We start from the raw sequence: 21309 nt of genomic DNA, 5'->3' as shown, positions 1-21309 counted from the left end.
TGTTTCACTCCTTCGTAGTGGAAGCTGTTGTAAACGAGAAGGGAAGTTCACTCCGATTCAGACAAGAAAAGGTGAGACATCTTTGCACTTTATTTAGACAACCTATGAACACGTTTGTCGGATATTACTTTAAAAAATGCTGTCGGAAATTAATAGCATTTGAGAAGCGAAGGAGTCGACGGTACGCCCGAAAGTAGTGGAAGCAGCTTGAACAAAAACCTTAAGTGCTGCTCTCGGTAAGAGCGGTCCTCTGGACTTTTCGTTGAAAAAAAGAATTTTCTTTAATGATTTTACGCTATTATGGACCACAACGGTTTTGAGCGACAAACTCAAGATCTCCTTGCGATTATCAAAATCAACTGGACAAACCCAGCTTTATGTATTGCGTGACGTGTTATGCTAATTTTTCCCTTGTCATATAACCTGTTTCGCGGGTTGTAAAAAGTGAAATTATCGTTCTGGTATTCTTCGACAGAAATCAGGGCTGAAATTCCCGCAGCCACTAGACCTTTGCTTTCCATGAATCAAGTAAAAATTTTAAAAGATTAAATTCTCAGTAAAATGTAAAATTCCTCAGTCCATTTTAATAAATTTCGATTCTAATTCAATGTAGGAGATAAACAAACGAAGTTTGAACGGTGAAGAGGAGATCTTAGTCAATTTTCAGAGTTATGCAAATGTTCTTTAACACAAGCGCAATTTAGCAAACACATGGATTTGCGTTGTTTTTAAGATGTTGGTGGTTGAAAGTTAGAGATATACCCTCGGGTTTGAGGCAATCGGTGACCTCACCGATGTATAAACTATGCACCGATATGCTTTTTTAGCCCGATGAACGCCTGCAATTTGAGAATTCTTTCGTACAAAATGGTGACCTTTTGATATGAAAATTAAGGTCGAAGAGAAGGGTCTCTGATCACGCTGGTACAAAAAATTTCAGGTGAAGTTTCCATATTTTGTCTGTGAACTAACTGAATACATCTTGTAACTTGTAGCAAGTTTGAATTCCGTGAGCTATATTATCGCAGTTGTGATCTGTGAAATTTACACTTTTGATCGCCGTCCACACAGGTGGTCTAGCAACGTTACTTACTCCCTTCCTTAAAAAAAAAAATAAAAGAAACTTTTTTCTAACGGGAAGTCGAGAGGACCGCTTTCAGCGAGAGCGACACTCTTATTTCCTTCTGCGCTTCCGAGACTGTCAAGGGGACAGTAAGCTCTCTGTTTCCAAGAGGAGCACCACAGGCAAATTTTTTTTAGGGTAATTTAGTATTATCGACTGAGTTGATAACGTAAATTGGCCACCGTAAAGAGTTTAAAAGCTAATGTTTCGAGCGTTAGCCAATCGCTCCGACTAAGGGTTAACGCTCGAAACGTCAGCTTTTAAACAATTTGAGGTGACCAATTTACGTTATCAACTCAGTTAATAGTGCTAAATTACCCTGCTACACTCTCCCACTGATGCAGCACCACAGTTTCTTTAGAAATTAGCCCCCTTAGTTTTTTTTTTCGTTGTTCTCTTATGTAGGGGTCAAGTTAAGGGCTGAGAAAATTTACAGTGATGCGAGAAATTAGGATCGCTTTCAATCGCTGAGTAATTACTTTACCATTAGCGGTGAAAGACATTCTTCTTCCTAAACTCAGAGCCATCCTCGATTAAATCTTTTCAGGTATCTCTAAAAAACTCCTTTTTATAACTGGCTTCGCTGCAACCCCCAGTGTACCAAATTTTAGTGAGGAAGTCCCTTTCTCAATTAGAACTGTTTTATTGCAGACCCCAGGGAAATCTCTCCGAATGTACTGAGATCATCGTTGCTCGTCATAACGAGGTAACAGTAATGACTCTACAGCCGTTTACAAACGAACAGTTAAATTACTTCAAGTTCGCTTCTGTCGTGATTAATGAATTTCCAAAGATATTACGTCAAGCCTTCAAAACTAGGTGGGACAACACCTTTGGACATCTTCCTGGTTTCCAGCCCTGGGATGACTCCCTTGCCGTGCGGAATCTGTTCCTTGCCACAGAGGGTGGATCAACTAAAGTCCCTACTAATCTTCCATATGATGACTGGGATTGTACTGCCTTGTTCCAAGCCACCATCTTCGCAAAGTCCTTTTCTATGCCAGACGGCAGAGGACATCACAGAACACTCAGCTACTTGTTCGTGAGACCCCATGGACTCCCTCCCGGAGGTTTCCATACTTCTGTGATCAGCTCAACTGGGAACGATGCTGAGTCATTTACTTTGGCGATCGATCAACTGCGACTTTTACGAAATGCGTTCTGCCACTCACCGAGCTCCGAGATCTCAAAAGCAACATTCGACATGTACATCCAACTAACCAAAGACGCGTTCCAAGCCCTTGGTGTCTCATCCAGCTGTGTAAATACAATTGAAAGTTTAACTGAGGCAGATTTCCCAATAGAAAAAGTCCGCAAGCTCGAGGATGAGATCAGAAAAGGGGGCCAGGCTGAAAATGTGTTCCTCAAAGACCGAGTAGAAAATAAGCTGATGGGTATGATGTCTGATATCGCAGAAGCAAACCAGGAGCGGCGGGATGAGGCAGAACGGACAGTGACAGAGATAAAAGAAGGGTTCCGACAGCTGAAAATGCAAAATGAAGAACAGAAAGAACAAACTTTGGAGTCAGTGGAAAGAGCTATCAGGTCTCATAATGCGCAATCGAAGCGAGCAAGAGAAGAAGAAACAGCACACGTAACCAAAGAGAGGAAGGAGGATATTCAGCGGTTGGAGAATCAGTTTCAAAGGCACAATGAGGAAATGAGAAAGGAGGCGTTGGAGCTTAAAGAAACTATCAGGTCTAACATGGAGCAATCAAACCAAGCAAGAGAGAAAGATGCAGCATCAGCAGCTCAAGAAAGAAAAGAAGAGATTCAGGAGTTGAGGAAACAGTTGGAGTTGGCAACATCATCTGTACCCCAACAAGAAATGAGTCGGAAACTTGCTGAATTGAACCAAAAGATTGATGACATCACCATAAAGACCGCGAAACAAGGTAATAGGCCTGCTATTGTTTGTCTTAAAGACTACTTCTTTTCGCAAGAACAACAAGATAATGTTTTTTTGCGATTGTTATCTATTAAGGGGAGAACTACCAGATAGTCCTTAAGAAAGCAGTCAGAAACTTTGAAGGCCACTCTTCCTAGAACAATAAGTTTTGTTAATTAATGAAGCCAAACTTCTCACATTAATTCTGAAATTATATTCAGAGGAGAATTTGTTTAGAAGTATTACGATACTAACCGCCGTAGAATACTGTACTTTGCATTTGCACATATGTTCATCTTCCGAACTAAAGTCTGTCATTTTGTCGCAGAGTTTAAGCCCATTCTACCAAAATCAAATCTTCCCTCAATGGTTCCTCACTTCACTGGGCGCGAGGAGGAATGCAACGACGTTATTGCTCACGTGACCAACGAAGCCACTCGCCTCGTTTCCATATGGGGCTCGCCAGGGTTCGGAAAAACGTCGACTGCAATCGCCATAGGACATCGCCTCCAAGCGCAAGGCCTGCCGGTATACTTTATTTCGTTACGTGGCCTGAGGTTAAAGAGTGATCTAACGTCGAGATTTCTTGGACTGTTTACGCATTCTGCGACAGCATCCCAGCGTTTGACAGCAGATGACGAACTTTGCTCAATTTTGGCTCAAATTGCAAATCCCTTCGTTTTCATCCTTGATAATGCCGATGATCTTTTTGAAAGTAGCCTTCCGAACGTCAAAGAGGAAGTTGTTGATTTAATCGGAGAAATTCTCAATTGCAGCCATAAGGTAACGTTTCTTCTCACCACAAGGGAATCTTGTCAATTCTTAAATCTGCGCTTCAAAGGACACAAAGCTTTAAGAATTAGAGAGCTGGATGAGCAATCCTCTTCAAAACTTGTTCAAGAACTGCTTCCAGAAGCGAGTAAGTCTGATTGTATAAAAGTTAGGCAGATTTGCGGGAGTGTACCATTGGCCATGAAGTTGTTGTGTTCCTCCATTTCGGGGGATGCTACCGAAACATCAAGTGGGTCTGTTGACATGTTCTTGAGTACCACATATAACATTCTGGAAATGTTGGACAACCCAGACTATCCCAGCAATCAGAGGTTGAAGTATCTTTTTGACGCCTCTTTTCAGAGACTTTCCGTAAAGGAAAGAGAAGCACTGATCTCACTTTGCATTCTTCCCAACCACTTTGACCTACCTGTCGCATCAGCTGTGTTAGGAATGAAAACAATTGAAGCTGCTAGAATGCTGCAGATACTCCAGCGAAAATCCCTCATTGATTCTAGTTCCAAAGCCGAGAAATATTCCATCCATAAGCTGTTATTGTCGTTTATACAGGAAAAAGGGGAAAACGAAATGAAAGAAATGGTTCTCAACGCTAAAGTGCGTTTTTTTGAACTGTATATTTCCCTCTTCGAGACGCTAACTGAAAAGTTCCTCACAGGACGTTCCATGTCGGCTTTCCTTGAGTTTTTTCAGAATGAGGAAAGTTTCGTTCAAAGTCTAATTGACGGTTGCCTGGAGGAAAGAACAGTCAGTAAAGTTTGCACTGTTTTAATCAAAGCTGAAATGTATCTCTGCTTTCTTTACTGGCAAGATTACGCTATGGTTGACATCATTTACGAAACAGCAATGAAGGCAGCTAATGATCACCATCGACTTAACTCTGTCAACAAACGACTGCTTCTGTCGAAAACGTACGGTAGCTTGCTTATGGGCGAAACTGAAGAAACGAAGAGGCTGCTTTCAGTGAATAAGCAAGTTACGTTGTCTACTGTCATCAAAGACACACAATTGCGAGGAGAACTTTTGACTTACCAAGGATTGTATAAACTTTTTACTGGGAGAGCTGAAGAAGGAGTGAGATATTTAAAAGAAGCACTTTCGTCATTGGAAACCACTCCAAAACACAGAATCCTAAAGCTCATTATTCTCCAAGTTCTTTCTCTTTATCAAAGTGCCAAAAAGAACCCGTTAAAGGCTCTTGACCTTTACAAAAAAGCAGTAGATGAATGCAAAGCAGTGGGAGACACGGGCTTAGTAGTAATTCAGGAGATCAATGAAACCAGGAGAGAAGAAGATAGGATACATCTAAACGAAATCAGACCGACCCATAATCAGCCACTTCAAACCGAAGTTGTCATTCTCGTGAGTAAAGCAGTAAAGAACATCTCCACTGATAAAACCAAGCAATTCTTTTGTAATTTACTGCTGCAAATACTGACGGAATCTGACTCTGCCATACCAGCTGGTGCAACTGGTCGGTTCCAGTTTCATTTATCTGGAGTAAGACTGTTCATCGAATTAAAAGGGAAAAAGGACCGTGCAATTCATATAGAAGATATAATGAATTTTCATCCCGAAAAGATCCAAACAAAACCTGAGAAAAACATTGGTGCAACTTCCTCAAATAACAGCGAACGCACGAAAGCCAACCACGTAGAAGCCTTCGAATCAGAGAAGCGTGCACTGAATATCAGGTTAAAAGTCCTGGGTGAAGAACATTCACAAACCGCTTACAGCTATCATTCATTAGGAGTTACTCAACATTCACTTGGAGACTTTGTGACAGCCCTTGAGTCTGCCAAGCGTGCTCTGAATATCAGGTTAAAAGTCCTGGGTGAAGAACATTCACAAACTGCTGACAGCTATCATTTATTAGGAGCTACTCAAGATTCACTTGGAGACTTTGTGTCAGCCCTTGAGTCAAACAAGCGTGCACTGAATATCAGGTTAAAGGTCCTGGGTGAAGAACATTCAGAAACCGCTGACAGCTATCATGAATTAGGAGTTACTCAACATTCACTTGAAGACTTTGTGTCAGCCCTTGAGTCAAACAAGCGTGCACTGAATATCAGGTTAAAAGTCCTGGGTGAAGAACATTCACAAACCGCTCACAGCTATCATTCATTAGGAGTTACTCAACATTCACTTGGAGACTTTGTGTCAGCCCTTGAGTCAAAGAAGCGTGCACTGAATATCAGGTTAAAAGTCCTGGGTGAAGAACATTCAGACACCGCTCACAGCTATCATTCATTAGGAGTTACTCAACATTCACTTGGAGACTTTGTGTCAGCCCTTGAGTCAAAGAAGCGTGCACTGAATATCAGGTTAAAAGTCCTGGGTGAAGAACATTCACAAACCGCTCACAGCTATCATTCATTAGGAGTTACTCAACATTCACTTGGAGACTTTGTGTCAGCCCTTGAGTCAAACAAGCGTGCACTGAATATCAGGTTAAAAGTCCTGGGTGAAGAACACTCACAAACCGCTCACAGCTATAATGAATTAGGAGTTACTCAACATTCACTTGGAGACTTTGTGTCAGCCCTTGAGTCAAAGAAGCGTGCACTGAATATCAGGTTAAAAGTCCTGGGTGAAGAACATTCACAAACCGCTCACAGCTATCATTCATTAGGAGTTACTCAACATTCACTTGGAGACTTTGTGTCAGCCCTTGAGTCAAAGAGGCGTGCACTGAATAGCTGGTTAAAAGTCCTGGGTGAAGAACATTCAGAAACCGCTCACAGCTATCATTCATTAGGAGTTACTCAACATTCACTTGGAGACTTTGTGTCAGCCCTTGAGTCAAACAAGCGTGCACTGAATATCAGGTTAAAGGTCCTGGGTGAAGAACATTCACAAACCGCTCACAGCTATCATTCATTAGGAGCTACTCAACATTCACTTGGAGACTTTGTGTCAGCCCTTGAGTCTTTCAAGCGTGCACTGAATATCAGGTTAAAGGTACTGGGTGAAGAACATTCACAAACCGCTGACAGCTATTATTCATTAGGAGCTACTCAAGATTCACTTGGAGACTTTGTGTCAGCCCTTGAGTCTCTCAAGCGTGCACTGAATATCAGGTTAAAGGTCCTGGGTGAAGAACATTCACAAACCGCTCACAGCTATTATTCATTAGGAGCTACTCAACATTCACTTGGAGACTTTGTGTCAGCCCTTGAGTCAAAGAAGCGTGCACTGAATATCAGGTTAAAGTTCCTGGGTGAAGAACATTCACAAACCGCCGACAGCTATCAATCAGTAGGAGCTACTCAAGATTCACTTGTAGACTTTGTGTCAGCCATTGAGTCTTTCAAGCGTGCACTGAATATCAGGTTAAAGGTCCTGGGGGAAGAACATTCACAAACTGCTGACAGTTATCATTCATTAGGAGCTACTCAAGATTCACTTGGAGACTTTGTGTCAGCCATTGAGTCTTTAAAGCGTGCACTGAATATCAGGTTAAAGGTCCTGGGTGAAGAACATTCACAAACAGCTGACAGCTATGATTCATTAGGAGCTACTCAACATTCACTTGGATACTTTGTGTTTGCCCTTGAGTCTGCCAAGCGTGCTCTGAATATCAGGTTAAAAGTCCTGGGTGAAGAACATTCACAAACTGCTGACAGCTATCATTTGTTAGGAGCTACTCAACATTCACTTGGAGACTTTGTGTCAGCCCTTGAGTCAAACAAGCAAGCACTAACTATCAACTTAAAAACCCTGGGTGAAGAACATTTACAAACCGCTGACAGCTATTATTTATTAGGAGCTACTCAACATTCACTTGGAAACTTTGTGTCAGCCATTGAGTCTTTCAAGCGTGCACTGAATATCAGGTTAAAGGTCCTGGGTGAAGAACATTCGCAAACCGCTGACAGCTATGATTCATTAGGAGCTTCTCAACATTCACTTGGAGACTTTGTGTCAGCCCTTGAGTCTTTCAAGCGTGCACTGGATATCAGGTTAAAGGTCCTGGGTGAAGAACATTCACAAACTGCTGACAGCTATGATTCATTAGGAGTTACTCAACATTCACTTGGAGACTTTATGTCCGCCCTTGAGTCTTTCAAGCGTGCACTGAATATCAGGTTAAAGGTCCTGGGTGAAGAACATTCACAAACCGCTGACAGCTATTATTCATTAGGAGCTACTCATGATTCGCTTGGAGACTTTGTGTCAGCCCTTGAGTCAAAGAAGCGTGCACTGAATATCAGTTTAAAGGTCCTGGGTGAAGAACATTCACAAACCGCTGACAGCTATCAATCAGTAGGAGCTACTCAAGATTCACTTGGAGACTTTGTGTCAGCCCTTGAGTCTTTCAAGCGTGCACTGAATATCAGGTTAAAGGTCCTGGGTGAAGAACATTCACAAACCGCTGACAGCTATGATGCATTAGGAGCTACTCAACATTCACTTGGAGACTTTGTGTCAGCTCTTCAGTCAAACAAGTGTGCACTTGATATCAGGATGAAGGTGCATGGTGAAGAGGATCCACGAACTGTTTACAGCCTCGACACGGTGAAGGAGTTGGAAAAGTTGTTGTGAAGGAATTCATGATGAAAGGAGAGAGAAGGGAACATAACAATTTAGTATTTTGATAAAAGTCATTTATATATTCACAGTAACATGAAGAGATCCTGGTGTAGGTAATTTTTTTAGAAGATGATAGTTGAAAATTTGTATTACGATGCAGCAAGACCTTAAAAAGTCTTTTAAAAGAAATAACCAAAGGAAAGGATAGGACTCGTCATTTTCAAAACGCAGCAGTGAAAAGTAAAGGAAAGACACAAAGCTAAAACGTTATATAAATTATTAAGTTGTCATCATGGAAATTCTTTTACGTGCCCTTTTTTTCTTCTTCTTAGAGACTGTTGGTACATTTTTGAGTTTTTAGGATTTTTTGCGAAAAGACATATTTATAGTTGATAATATAAATTTGCTCTGTTGGCTCACGACAAAGTCAATAAATGTAGGTCGCGACATTTCGACTGCTTACTGCAAGTCTTTTTCAGGCGATGGGGTCGACTGGTTTTAGTACAGCATTATGTATCATGGTGGCCTGCTGCGATTGGTACATTTCGATCCGGCTATCGTTTTCGTGTACCATGGTTTCCTCGGGCGTTCGCTAATTTGCCGTGCATCGTTGGCTTTGATGTTTTTTATTTGTCGGCATCCACGCTTCCGGCATTTCGGCTTCGTTGTCCCTGTTTATGTTTTTTGGGTTATCTCTTGCCTCTTTCACTTTCCTTGTGTACCAATGGTTGTTTCGGTCAATAAACTTTATTTCGTTCCACAGCGGCTCGTGTCCGGTTCCGTTAGCGTGTTCTGAAACCGCGGAATTCATGCGAGTGCGTGCGAGTCGTATGTCCCTGTCGTGTTCTTTCATTCTTTCTTGCATGGGTCGTCCTGTTTCTCCAATGTAGACTTTGCCGCATGCGCAAGAAGCGAATCTTTAAGTTGATTGTATACCTCAGACTCGAATTGAATGATTAAGTGAGTTTGTTAGTGGAGAGATTTCCTATCGGAAAGAGTTTTCCAAAGAGACACAATTTACCTTTTAGCCCCTCTTGACAAAGCTCTTCCTAACGACTAAAGAAACTTGATGATTTTATTTAACCTGACAAAAATAGTTTCGATGGGGATATACGTACCAAAACAGGATTTCCCGCTTGTGGTAAAATCATAACCAAAATTTGAGACATAGTCTTATTCTTTTTTTCAATTTGAAATATATTTTTGTAGATGAATGGTCTTCGCAATTAGAAATTGCTGAGCCAGACACTTTTAATCTTTGTTCACTTAAACGCATTGTTATGGAAAACTTTTTATCCTTAATTCTCCTGGTTGTTTTGTTTGTAATTCGATGACTACGTCATAGATCTTCTATTTGCAACACGTGATCAAAGTGAGAGAGCCAATGAAGTTGCCGTATTGTCCACAGTAGCTACCATAGCAACCAATAGAACTGCTTCCAAATTTGGCCGAGTTCACAAACTGTGAATGTGACGAGTACAAATACAATGACTTGAGATGCCCCTCGTGGCGTCGAAATCCTCGTGGGCAGCGGCCATTTGCCAAGATGCAGAATTTACCTTCGGGCCACTCTATAGGAAGAACAATACGTATGTTTCGTAAGGGCCGATCATCATTTCTCACGTAGGGGGAACAGGTGGTGATACAGTTTGTGTCACGATAAAATTAATCTGATCCCTCGTAGAGCATAAAGCTCTGTAGGATTTTTATAAACCGCCCATTGATTGGCAGCTAAGTGGTAGTCAATTTTTTGTAGTCCTCTTTTTGTACACTGTTTGTGAAGACTGACACTCCTGAGTTTCGCCTTAAAACTATGTGATTCTACCAAAATCCCCCACCCCTCCTCTCCGGTGATTGACTGGTCTCTGAAGCGTTCTCAGTTTCAAGAAAACGTGTGGTCCGAATATTTTCAAACTATTGCGCAATAAAAAATTTTTTGGGGGGAGGGGTGGGAAGAGTGTCCATACAACTTTTTCCAAAGATTATACAATCAATTTGAACAACTTTCGTGAATATTTTGAGGAACAACTGAGTCTATGAAACAGAATGAATATATTCTTACCCTCCTTGAGCGATGCACTTTCTTCTTGGGCATAACTTAAAGAAACTTTTAAAGTTTTAACCTCCTGTTCCAACTTTTCAATTTTCTCGGTGAGTTTTCTCTCCAAGTCTTCTATGTCATCCTGGGTTTGCCCTGTTTTCTCTTTTAGGCTTTTGAAATCTTTGTTAAATGTGATGGTTGTCTCTGACCATACTGCTGCCAGCTCGTTAATATGGCTAACTGTTTTATTCAACTTCTTTGTTACATTTTGAATCTGCTTGGTATGATTGGCGAACTTGTCAAATATTTGTTTAAACTCCTTCTCATTGCCTGTTCCTTTGACAGCTGTGGAGACTTGGTTGCTGAGATTTTCTATGATTGCTGACTGGGCTTTGACCAGGCTCGTCACAGTTTCAAGATTGTTTGAAAGCGCGTTAATCTGATAAAAAATGTAATGTTGTGAGCGTTCATTAAACAATCTGGAACCCTGACCCTGGAGCCTGGATTCGGGGGACTTACGAAACGGAGGTAAAAAATGATGGATATTTACCCAGCTGTAAAGTGGGTAGGTAAATATCCACCACACACACTGTTTTACTACATAACACACAAGCTTAAAATTTTATATCTGACTCTGTACCGAAATTCGACCGAATATCAAACTAGTGAAAAATTTTCAGCGTGATCGTCTACGTAGGCAAAAGATAAAATCCTGTCTCACTTTTCAAGGGATCAGCAGAACATCATCGGAAGTGATAATGGGAGAAAACACCACACTCTATGACTGGACTCCAATAGTAGCAATACCCAATAAGAAATGTCAGTCCCTTTAGATTTCAGGTAAATAAAGGGCTGCGGAAACTTAAAATTAGCCACTTACTGTTTCCTTATCAGCCTCATTTTGGCCGCTTCCTTCGTTGCCGTAGAGAACAATAGCTGTTTGGGAAGAAAGCAACTGAGCAGGTTACTATTTTCAGCATTTATCATGGAACAGTTCGTTTAGAAAGTCTACTCAATTATTTACAGTGTCCCCGAATATTTTATCGCCTGAATAGGGTGAAAAGTTTGAAAGAAATGCTTCCGACAACCTCAACGTATTGACCTTGGCAACAAACACAAAAGAAACGACTGATAAGTCGGTGATACAGATTCAGAACGTAATTTTGTTGGTAAAAAAATGTCTTTTGGCGAACTATGATAGTTTAGGCATGCTTAGGGTTTTCTCGGAGATGCCTCTCGCCGAGCGACATCTGCGGTTCAGTCCGCTAAAACGTTCATTCATGGCGGCAACTTCACATGAGCTGCACAAGGTCAGTGTTTGAGCTGAGCGATTTCTGCGACTTGACTGAGAGGCTATGACACTAATACAAGGAACAGGGGTATTACGAACAATTACCTGATTGATGTGGTTTCGGATGATACATGATCAACTGTTTTTTCCCACCCTTCCTGTTCAGCGTTTCTCCTGAAATTTTAAATACAAACATCACCAACACCAGGACATTAATCACGCGAAAGTACGCCACATTCATCTCGCGCTAATAACACTTTGAATTCTTAAGCGGTGAGCAGGATTATAGAACCTTTCGCTTGAAACGAGTACATCTACATTTCCAAACAATTAAAGATTCGTTGAAGCGTGATGTACGTCAAATACCGTTTAAAATATCGGCAGGTAAGCAATTGAAGATTTGACGTGTGATTACATCCGTTTGAATTGTTCACACAAGCTGTTTCCTATCAGAGATCAGTAAGTACAACAAGTTTGGTGAAAAGCATATTCTGGAAGCTCTGTTACACCACTCTTTTCCAATTAATTTACCCCACGCGTAAAAAGGTGAAACGAATGTTTACCAAAAGGCGAAAATTAGGGATAGGCTCTCAGAAGAGTCACGGGTTAGGGCGGGATTTTCTGGAGCTGCAATTATTACAATTTTTCTTTTATAACAAGAGGGCATTTTTCCTTCTTTGTTATATATGGGGGAATTGCCTCCGTTTCCTACAACCTCCCCTTCCACCCCTCTCTCTTTACCGTTGGTCCGTCCCTAAGGCCACCACATTTCTCAAAGCCTGTTACCCGCGTTAACCTTCAAACTCTCAAGATCTGATTGTTAATTTTCCCTCCAGCTGCTACACATTTCCTTGTAAATTGGATATGAGAATTTGGTGCTAGATCAAGAACACGACTTCTACCTGATAAGTTTGAATATTCTCATTACCAATTTGCGGATAATGTAAGGAAACTATAGGGAGAAGTTTCATGTTGATCACTTCTGAGAGTCAACGGGTAAAGTTGTTTTAAAACGAACAGGATGCTGTGTTAGCGAAGAGCAAAAAGCGACCCATCCCACGCCTCCTTATTTTCCTTTTGTGCTACTACTGTGTTCCATTTTTACACGCCCGTTTATTTGGTGAACGCACGGGAAAGGTTGGTTTATAGATAGTTCCTCTCATGAATTATCATTCGCCAAATACAATTCCCGTTAGGTGTTTAATTTTGCAAATGGGAGGTTCAGCAGTTCTCATTACAAAGTAAACTTAATAATTGTAATGATAATGATAAATTTATTTGGAACCAACACAGTAATCAGCTCCCAGTTGGCTTGTTAGCTCAGTTGGTAGAGCACTGCACCGGTATCGCAGAGGTCATGGGTTCAAATCCCGTACAGGTCTGAATTTTTTTTTCAGGCCTTATTTTCGCTACCGCTTAAGTAGTGTTCATTACTGCGAAGATCGCTTTCACATTAACGTCTTTAACCGAAGATCAACTATATGACTTCCATATATTCACAACCGTTTAATGATAAATTAAATAACAATGGCATTTGGTTGTGCATTTTCCAATGAGGGCTTCGAGGTTAGTGAAACACCAACACCGCTCGCTTTCAGCAAGAGGATCAGACAAACGCCACCTTTACGCTGGTATATTAACACCGTTAGTGTAAGTGGAAAAATATGAAAAATCGCTCCTTAAAAATAAAGAAATTCCCTCCTGTTGAGGTCTTAATACAGGTGCTTGATGAAGATATGCAGTCAACCCCTTTTATACCAACCACCTCCAGCCCCCCCTCCCCTCCTTGGCAAATTACACCTACCTTTAAAGTTTTATGACCGACTACTAACAGCTGTGAGTAGTTAAGGGCAGAATATCGAAAACTTGTGATAAGAGCTGATACTAATCAGCTTCCCTACACATTCATTGAAAAAATAACAAAATCTTTAACCCTCAAACCCCTTAGTGTGACTGGCATCTAATTTCTCCTGACAACATAATCCCTGAAGAAAACATTAAGGGTCATGAGAATAAGGGAAATGATCAATAACTAATAAAACAAGCTCTTGATTGTTAAACAAATTCTCTTTTTCAGAACCTAAAGAAATGTATAGAGAAAGTATGGAGAATATGCATATTGATGTTGGAGTGTAAGGGGTTACTATTTTCAAAATTTTTGATGTAAGCCTGACTACTGAAGTCCCCATGAAATGCTTAGAAAGTTGGATAAGTTAAGAGTTGAAATCCAGTATTTTAAAGTGAAGTGTTGACAGAACTTTGTTTTTCACTTTGTATGGAATAGATCACCCTATTTTCTATCCATTTGCACAATCCTTACAACATTACTTCCATTCCTTTATTCTTGTCATGACAACACTTGAATTCTTCATTTTAAGAGTTCTTCATTTTAATACCAAGATTTCCTAATTGAAATCATTTAACACAGCACTGTTATTTAAGGGAACATGAGGGAAGATTCCTTTCATAATACAGTATTTACAAGTAGGGTGGTTTATTTAACATGAGACATTCTGTACACTTTTACGCTCTTTGGGGAAAGGCATCAGCATTCCTTCTTGGCAATATTTCATTAGTGCTGCCTTCCAAGCCTAAAACACAAGAAAAAGTGTTTAAATGTCAGATTTCTTCTCAAAAAGTCTAACCTATTGGTATTAACTTCAGAAAGATATTCTTGCTATTCTTTGTTATATGAGGCACCCAGGAGAATTGCCTCTCCACTTTGCTGGGAGGCAAGGGTGTGGTTAGCAAGAGTGGTCAAAAGGTATATCAGGCTCCCATTTCCATGGCTTGGCTTGGCTTCCAACTACACTGCTGATGATGCTAGTTTTGGACCCAACCCCCAATCAGACAGACAGTTCAACACAAGTAATTCCCAATAATTTTGTCAGTTTACCCTGAAAGTTAACTCTCTTGCAGGAACACAAATCAGTCAGTCAGTTAATCAGTCAGTCAATCAATGAATCATTTGAAGGCATTTCACTTAGACATGTTCTACACATCACAACCATTACATAAAAAATTATCATTCACTTACTTCATGTGTAGCAGTGAGCAAATTGTAACTTGAAGCTGAAAATTGTAAAGAAACAAAATAATACATCAAGTGAACACATTTGTAAAGTTTTGGCCATAGAGAGGAAGAATATAAATTATGATGCAGATCTGAAATTGTGCACTCTCGAAAAGAAGTATTAAAAAAAAAGTAGCTAAAAGTTGACTAAGCTATAAAGTAACCTCAATGTTACAATTGATCTCACTGGTCAAATACTACCTTTACATAAACCCCAGAATTTCAATTTTCATTTTCAGTTGAAAGGACAAGACATTAAATGTGTGCTTGATGCCCTGAATAACAATGAGGGCTGGAAAACAGGGGCAGCTATACTAAGAGTGCAATCTGAAAATATGTGTAGAATTCACTTTCTATCTATCTAGGACTGTCAAAATCCACTTGGAATGGTGGTAGAACACTCACAAAGCTTGAAAATCACTTGCCTTAAGCTTGCGACTTGCAAACTCTTCTTGTAAGCTTTAAACATTACAAGGGGATTTTTTATACAGTTAAGCTTTCTAATCATGTTAGCAATCAAAATATTTCAATCACATCCAAAATAGATACAAGAGTTGAATTTAAGCACATTGCTTAATTGTCAAATAAATTGTAGTTTACTGAGCATTGTTCAGTGTTAAGTTCCAGGCCAGTCTTAATCACTTACTAACCCTTTAATTCCCAGAAGTAATCAAACATGAAAAGTCTCCCTATAATATCCTTATATTATACAGCAAACAGGTAATGAGAATATTAAAACTTATCATGCAGGTAGAAGTTGTTATCTAGAACTAACACTTAATTCCCATAACTACATGTAATTTACAACTGTGTAGCAGCTAGAAGGGAGAATTAACAATCAGATCTTTGGAGTTAAAGGTTTAATAAATAAGATGGCTATTCTTTACCTTCTGAAATCATTTGCTCTCCAGAGAATACCCCAACTACATAGATTGGGAAATTTGTTTTCACTCCACTTTCTTGGATTACTCTGCAAACAATACATGTAGATCAATCAATTGCAACCATTACTCTGCAACAATTTAATTAGTATTTAAGCCAGAGACAAGGAAGCTCTTAGAAAACAGCTGAATTCAAACTTAGCCCTTAGCCCTTTGCAGTAACGTTTTTCAGTATGCACATTCTCCATACTACATCTATACATTTCTATGGAGCTGACAGGGAGAATTTGTTTTACAATCAAGAGCTGTTTTAATAGGTGTTCAATTCCTCTATTCTCAAGACTTTAATGTTTGATTCAGCAGTCATATTGTAAGGAGAATTAGAATTCTCATCCCTTTTAGGGTTTAAAGAGTTTAACAACTGAGCTGGTCATCTGTCTCATGACAGTTTAAAAACACATCTCTGAGCATGTTGAGATATCATTGACCCTTGCAAGTACAACTATTTTACAGAAAGATGTTTTTCATCAGGTCAGGAGCATTGGACAAAGGAAAAAATTCTGAGTTCCCAAGAGGAATCCACACTCTGATGCTTTACCATTGAGCCACAGAGACTCCATGGTGAGCAAGGGCCCTTATGAAGTTCATATATGACACACTTCCTGTATACTGCTTGGATCAGCAATGTCAATCATGTTTGTTCATAGAATAAGAGAGATGTATTTTGTTCTATAATTACTTATAATAAGAGTTTAGATCCTCTCATTTTACCTTGCAACAGGCTTTTCTTTTCCACCTGTTATAAAGATATTGGTCAGGACTATTTCTGCTGATGGGAAGTGAAGAATTTTATGAAGTTCCTCTCCTTGAAGCTGAGTAATGACAAAGTCATCTACAAATCTTCTTGCTTCAGCAGGTCCCTTAAATTCAAATAATTATTGTCAATAAAAAATACTGAAATTTTCTACTGCAAACCAATCAGAAAAGGGATACAATCAAACACAAATACACGTTAACCTTGTTAATAATATATTACCTTTGTTAATTACAAAATAACCCATACACCTAACATCACTCGCAAAAATTAATGGCTTTTTTTGTGAAAGGAAATCACAGAGTTATATACCATAAACCACAGCAAAAAATAATTGCTGTTAGTACTTTGGGATATAGGTACCAGGGTACATGTATTCATTGTCGTTGATTGGAATGGAGATGAAGCAATGGACTCTCATGCAGTGAATTTGGGATAATTGGTAACTCTCAGAAGTGATTTACATGTAACTTCTCCTTACAATATTCATACAATATCCAACAAATAGGTAACAAGATTACTCAAACTTATCAGTTAAAGGTTGTTATCAAGATATAACACCAAATTCTCGTAACTGAATTACAAGGAAATGTGTAACAGCCAGTTGGGAGAATTAACAATCAAATCTTGGGAGTTAAAGGGTTAAAGACTTAAATGTAAGATGAAAAATATTTTGTTTATGCTATAACAAGTAATTATTATATATTATTAATTTTTACATGTTAGCTTACCTGATCAATATAAATTGCTCCAATAAATGCAAAGAATGCATCACAAATGACATCCTCCTGTCTATAATCCAGATGTTTCTCTTTGTTAAGTTCATCTAAGTCATGCTGTGTGGCAAAGGAAAAAAAAGAAAAAAAATTAATGCAGAATGAAGTATCAAACATTCAACATCATACAAGCTGAAAAATCATGAGGTTACACCAAGAGTGACACATATATGTATACAACAGTTTTGAGACAGGTTGCCAGAAAAAAAAAGTGTAAAAGTGCACAAGACAACCTGAAAAGGTATTGTGGGTAGTTCTCAGGTCACAGTTCCTTGACCTTAGGATTTCAGGGAAAACTGAGAATATGTCACAGCAAGGATATTGAGGGTTAGATTAATTTTTAAAATTTATTTCACTTACTAAAATTTATTGATTACTGGATACCAAGATTACCGCTTGAGATTGCTGTTTACACTTTTGCCTTGAAACAACTATACATACTGTACTTCAATTAAGCTTGATTATATAATTTTCCTTGCCGTCAGTAAAATAGAAGAAGAAAAGAGGGAAACAATGTTCAAATTAATACAATTGAGGTTTTTAAGTAATAACAAACCTGAAAACAGGATATGAATCAAATCTCTAATATTAAATTTATTTAGTTACCTCCATTCTGATCAGGTCTGCCAATGCTATGAGTTTTGATAACTTTACAATGGTACTTCTGCCCATAAGAAAATCATGAAGACATCTGTGCAAAGGAATGCAGTTTGATGTTAATGATCAGAGAGTTAATTTTGATGGTGTTTCTTGGGGGTTTGAAAAATTGCACAAAAACTGAGATTTTGGATCAAGGAAGGGAAAAAAATCTCTTAAGAAAGGATATTGTTGCAAAACTAAGTTTAGTTTATATGATATTTAAAGCAAAAACACATAATTTACATTCCATCAGTATGTTGGAGTTGTATTCACAAACACATGATATGGACATTGCACTAGGAATGAAATGCTGTATTTTCATTTTCAATCTTGGGTGAATCAAAAATTTTGTTAAACAATTACTTATTATCTTATTGTTGCCTTTTTCATCCTTTTCTTACTTCTAAAAATATTGAATAGTTCTATTAGTATCATAGGCAGGTTAACCTTGCAGTGTTGACTTGTGAGGAAATGGCCAAATTTCAGTACTATAAAGTTGCTTTGTGCTTCAGATTTTGGGCATAATATATGTCTCTGCAGCCTTAACCCTTTAACTCCCAGGAGTGATCAACAAGAAACTTCTCCCTCTAATATCTAGACATTATCCAGCACACAGGTCATGAGAATATTCAAAATTATCATGTAGAGGTTGTTGTCTTGATCTAACACCAAATTCTTGTAACTTATTTACAAGGAAATGTGTAGCAGCTGGAGGGGAGAATTAACAATCAGATCTTAGGAGTTTAAAGGTTAACACAACACTATACATGTCCCTGAGACATAGAGACTGTGTGCTCAAATCTTTAGCTGTGCCATAAATCAGTCTCACAAACGTAATACTATATACAGCTGTACATGCATTTTGCATGGTTTGCTACTTTCAATGCCAAAATCAAACAGTGACACCACAGAATTTGTTTGTAAGATGTTTACCTTACACCTAAGCAGGGTAGGGAGGGGTATGTGTTACACAAGTGATCAACAATATATAATGAAGAAGCTGTGACTCCTAAAAAAGATTTTAAAAAAAGAAATGATCAGTACCATGTAAAAGAAAAAAAAATTGATTTCATTTCTCTTGCAGACTACCTAAAATTGAATCGTAGCAGAGAAACAACCTGTACAATTCTGATTGCAGGCACAACATTTTCAAATACATAAACAATAGGGAAGGTGCAATTTTAGGCCCTGTAACTAACCAAGTTCAAGGTCTGTTCTATATATTATAAATCAAGTTTTTTTATTGGATTTAAATTACTGGTGAAAAGCAACTGAGCCAAAAATCAAGACAAAGAGGTCAGTAAGATATTTAATGCATATCTGGGATCAAAAAGGAGGGAAAGATTTCATTTTGAACAAAACTTTAAATCTAGGGGGCTGTACAGTGAAACATGGCCTACTAAATTGAACAATCACAGCAAACAAAGTAACTGAGAGATATCACAGATCTATTTATCACAGATATAAACAGGTCCTGATTAAGAAAAAAAATATAGCCAAGATGTCAGAATTAAGAGTTAAAAAAAAATGGAAGACTACAAACCAATCAGTGACAGTTTTCCATTATTCTCCTGTGTGTGAACTGATCCTTTTCTACCGTTATGTTTGTAGGACTCGTGAGTCAAAGCTGTTCTAAGTGTGTTATCATCTTGAAAAGCTAAACCCAGTCTGTTCTTGAATGCAAACAACTCTCTTTCAAAGTTTCTTCTGAAAAATTCTTTTTTGTCGAAAACTCTGCAAAAAGGAAAAACAACATAAATTAATTTACTGAACTGATGCTTTCATTTACTTTCAATAACACTGCATCAGATCACCAGTAAATGCTTAACTTTGCTTAAGAAAATTGGGGTCTAGTTCAAAATAAAATTTCTTTGGACTCTTTAAGCCAACTACAGCTAATCGCCATTTAAAGAATATTATAATTATCATTATTGTGGAATAGGGCTACCCCCCTCCCCCTCCCAAAAAAAACAGGACAATTTAGGTTGTAGGTGATGTAAAACCATTACATGGTTGCCGTGACTGCTTATACCAACCTGGATAGAACATCCCTGGTGCAAAGTTTACTAAGCTGTCACAACACTGCCATTGTTGGTTGGAGGTTTTGATACTTGTGTGGTAGCACCTCCAAACTTTAAAACTTATCTCAAAATACATTTAAAACCTTAAATTTACCTTAGGTCAAAAATTGGGGGTAATGCAACCATGCTTTTTGGTGATGGAAATTCACTTTTGGGCAATGGTACAAGGAGACCACTTCAATTGTTATGGTGACACAATTCCTATTCACAGCCTAATAACTTAAAAAATACTCTTAAAATGATTATGACAAACTCACAGTGGCTGAATTCCTTCTCGCTCTTTAAGTTTTAGCCTTAAATTTCTCTCTCGTCTTCGTTTGTCTCTGTTACTTCCTCTAAAAAATCGCACACCTGTAGCATGAGGTAAACACATCAAATTGGCTATTACACTTCAAACAAGAAAACTGTAATAATTATTACTTCACAAGTCTGAAAAGTCCATTAAAATATTTTGTATTCTTTAAGCAAGCTTACACCAACTATTAGTCTGTAAGGAGTGATCAGAATGTAAATTCTACCAACAATTTTAATACCCTGTTGAGTATGTGGGTAACAAGAATTAAGGAAAGGAATGTGATCTTGATAGAATACCAGATTCCCAGGACAAGCCTAACAAAAAATTAGAGGAAAACACTAGGTAGAAAGATTAACATTCGGAGTTGAATAGATAACATAATGCTTCCTCTTCGAAACCAATTTAAGACCTTAAAATTATGTTATAAAGGAAATATTTTCTAAGACTATACACATGTACAATTTCATCATGTGCGGCTGAGCCACTGAACACTCATTTTGAACGCGAAAAAATATATGGTTTGTTGGTGTACGAAGTTCTTAAAAGCTGACTCCGAGTATTTATACGAAACACACTGTGACCGTGACATGGGAGTTAGGAGGGACATACGCAGCACATTTGTTCCCCTGGCGCACCTTGATACACGTGTAATGTAGAGTTTACATCTTTGACGAATTACATTACATCACTAACACGACAAACGTGACTTATTGCATCAATGCACAGCTTGGATCGCCATGCAGCTCAGATAAACCACAAGATATTAAAACAAAAACGATTTGAAAACTTTTATTTCTAGGGAATGCTATAACCCTAAACTCATTCCATCGTGTGAAGCTCACGGGGATATTTGAGTATGGAGACTTGGCGAATTTAATGTACGACAGATCAACATCTTTCAGAGCTTGAACACAGATTGATTCATACCTGAAATTACAGAAGCACTGTTTAAAACGTTCATTTGAGGGAAACCTTTCCACTGTGAGCAGCATTGTCGTAATAACGTAGAACAAACCACAACCTCTTTCATTGCCGTGGTCGCCATGTTCATATCACGACATCAATCTGTTGTGTAACAGTCATGT

The 21309-nt window shown here is 38.7% G+C and overlaps 3 protein-coding genes across 4 annotated transcripts in view; 1 reads left to right on the top strand and 2 right to left on the bottom strand.

The window, feature by feature from the left end:
* The window catches only part of LOC113686754 (uncharacterized), a 74503-nt gene extending 65721 nt beyond the window's left edge, over positions 1–8782 (top strand). For both annotated transcript variants that reach the window (XM_089189027.1, XM_089189025.1), the window contains 3 exons: positions 19–71; positions 1775–3018; positions 3340–8782. In XM_089189027.1, coding sequence (XP_089045153.1) covers positions 1839–3018; positions 3340–8345 — 6186 coding nt within the window. In that variant the 5' untranslated portion in view covers positions 19–71; positions 1775–1838 and the 3' untranslated portion in view covers positions 8346–8782. The remainder of the gene's footprint in view (positions 1–18; positions 72–1774; positions 3019–3339) is intronic.
* On the bottom strand, positions 6619–13558 carry LOC113686755 (uncharacterized). The gene is made up of 4 exons (XM_089189037.1): positions 11771–13558; positions 11255–11310; positions 10396–10813; positions 6619–9904 (listed from the first exon to the last, which is right to left on the bottom strand). Exons 1-4 carry the CDS (start codon positions 11904–11906, stop codon positions 9684–9686), a joined length of 831 nt encoding a protein of 276 aa, XP_089045163.1. The 5' UTR covers positions 11907–13558; the 3' UTR covers positions 6619–9683.
* Positions 13559–14032: 474 nt separating this feature from the next.
* On the bottom strand, positions 14033–21306 carry LOC113686765 (uncharacterized). The gene is made up of 10 exons (XM_027204429.2): positions 21152–21306; positions 20187–20280; positions 19392–19582; positions 18782–18857; positions 17816–17900; positions 17165–17269; positions 16391–16539; positions 15626–15708; positions 14703–14737; positions 14033–14256 (listed from the first exon to the last, which is right to left on the bottom strand). Exons 1-10 carry the CDS (start codon positions 21273–21275, stop codon positions 14164–14166), a joined length of 1035 nt encoding a protein of 344 aa, XP_027060230.2. The 5' UTR covers positions 21276–21306; the 3' UTR covers positions 14033–14163.
* Between the last annotated feature and the right edge of the window lie 3 nt (positions 21307–21309).

The sequence above is a fragment of the Pocillopora damicornis genome, chromosome 12 (genome assembly GCF_964200805.1).
Source record: "Pocillopora damicornis chromosome 12, jaPocDami1.2, whole genome shotgun sequence".
NCBI classification, from domain to species: domain Eukaryota; kingdom Metazoa; phylum Cnidaria; class Anthozoa; order Scleractinia; family Pocilloporidae; genus Pocillopora; species Pocillopora damicornis.
The sequence above is the reverse complement of the archived record's forward strand: the minus strand, read 5'-3'. Positions and strand labels throughout refer to the sequence as shown.

Coding starts and splice junctions, on each gene's coding strand:
- LOC113686765 (XM_027204429.2), bottom strand. CDS start 21,275: ATGAACATGGCGACCACGGCAATGAAAGAGGTTGTGGTTTGTTCTACG. Junction 20,281..21,151: donor CAGTGCTTCTGTAATTTCAG/GTATGAATCAAT, acceptor CTCATGCTACAG/GTGTGCGATTTTTTAGAGGA. Junction 18,858..19,391: donor TGGAAAACTGTCACTGATTG/GTTTGTAGTCTT, acceptor AATCTTTTTTAG/GAGTCACAGCTTCTTCATTA.
- LOC113686755 (XM_089189037.1), bottom strand. CDS start 11,906: ATGAATGTGGCGTACTTTCGCGTGATTAATGTCCTGGTGTTGGTGATG. Junction 11,311..11,770: donor TCCGAAACCACATCAATCAG/GTAATTGTTCGT, acceptor CTTCCCAAACAG/CTATTGTTCTCTACGGCAAC. Junction 10,814..11,254: donor ATGAGGCTGATAAGGAAACA/GTAAGTGGCTAA, acceptor ATTTTTTATCAG/ATTAACGCGCTTTCAAACAA.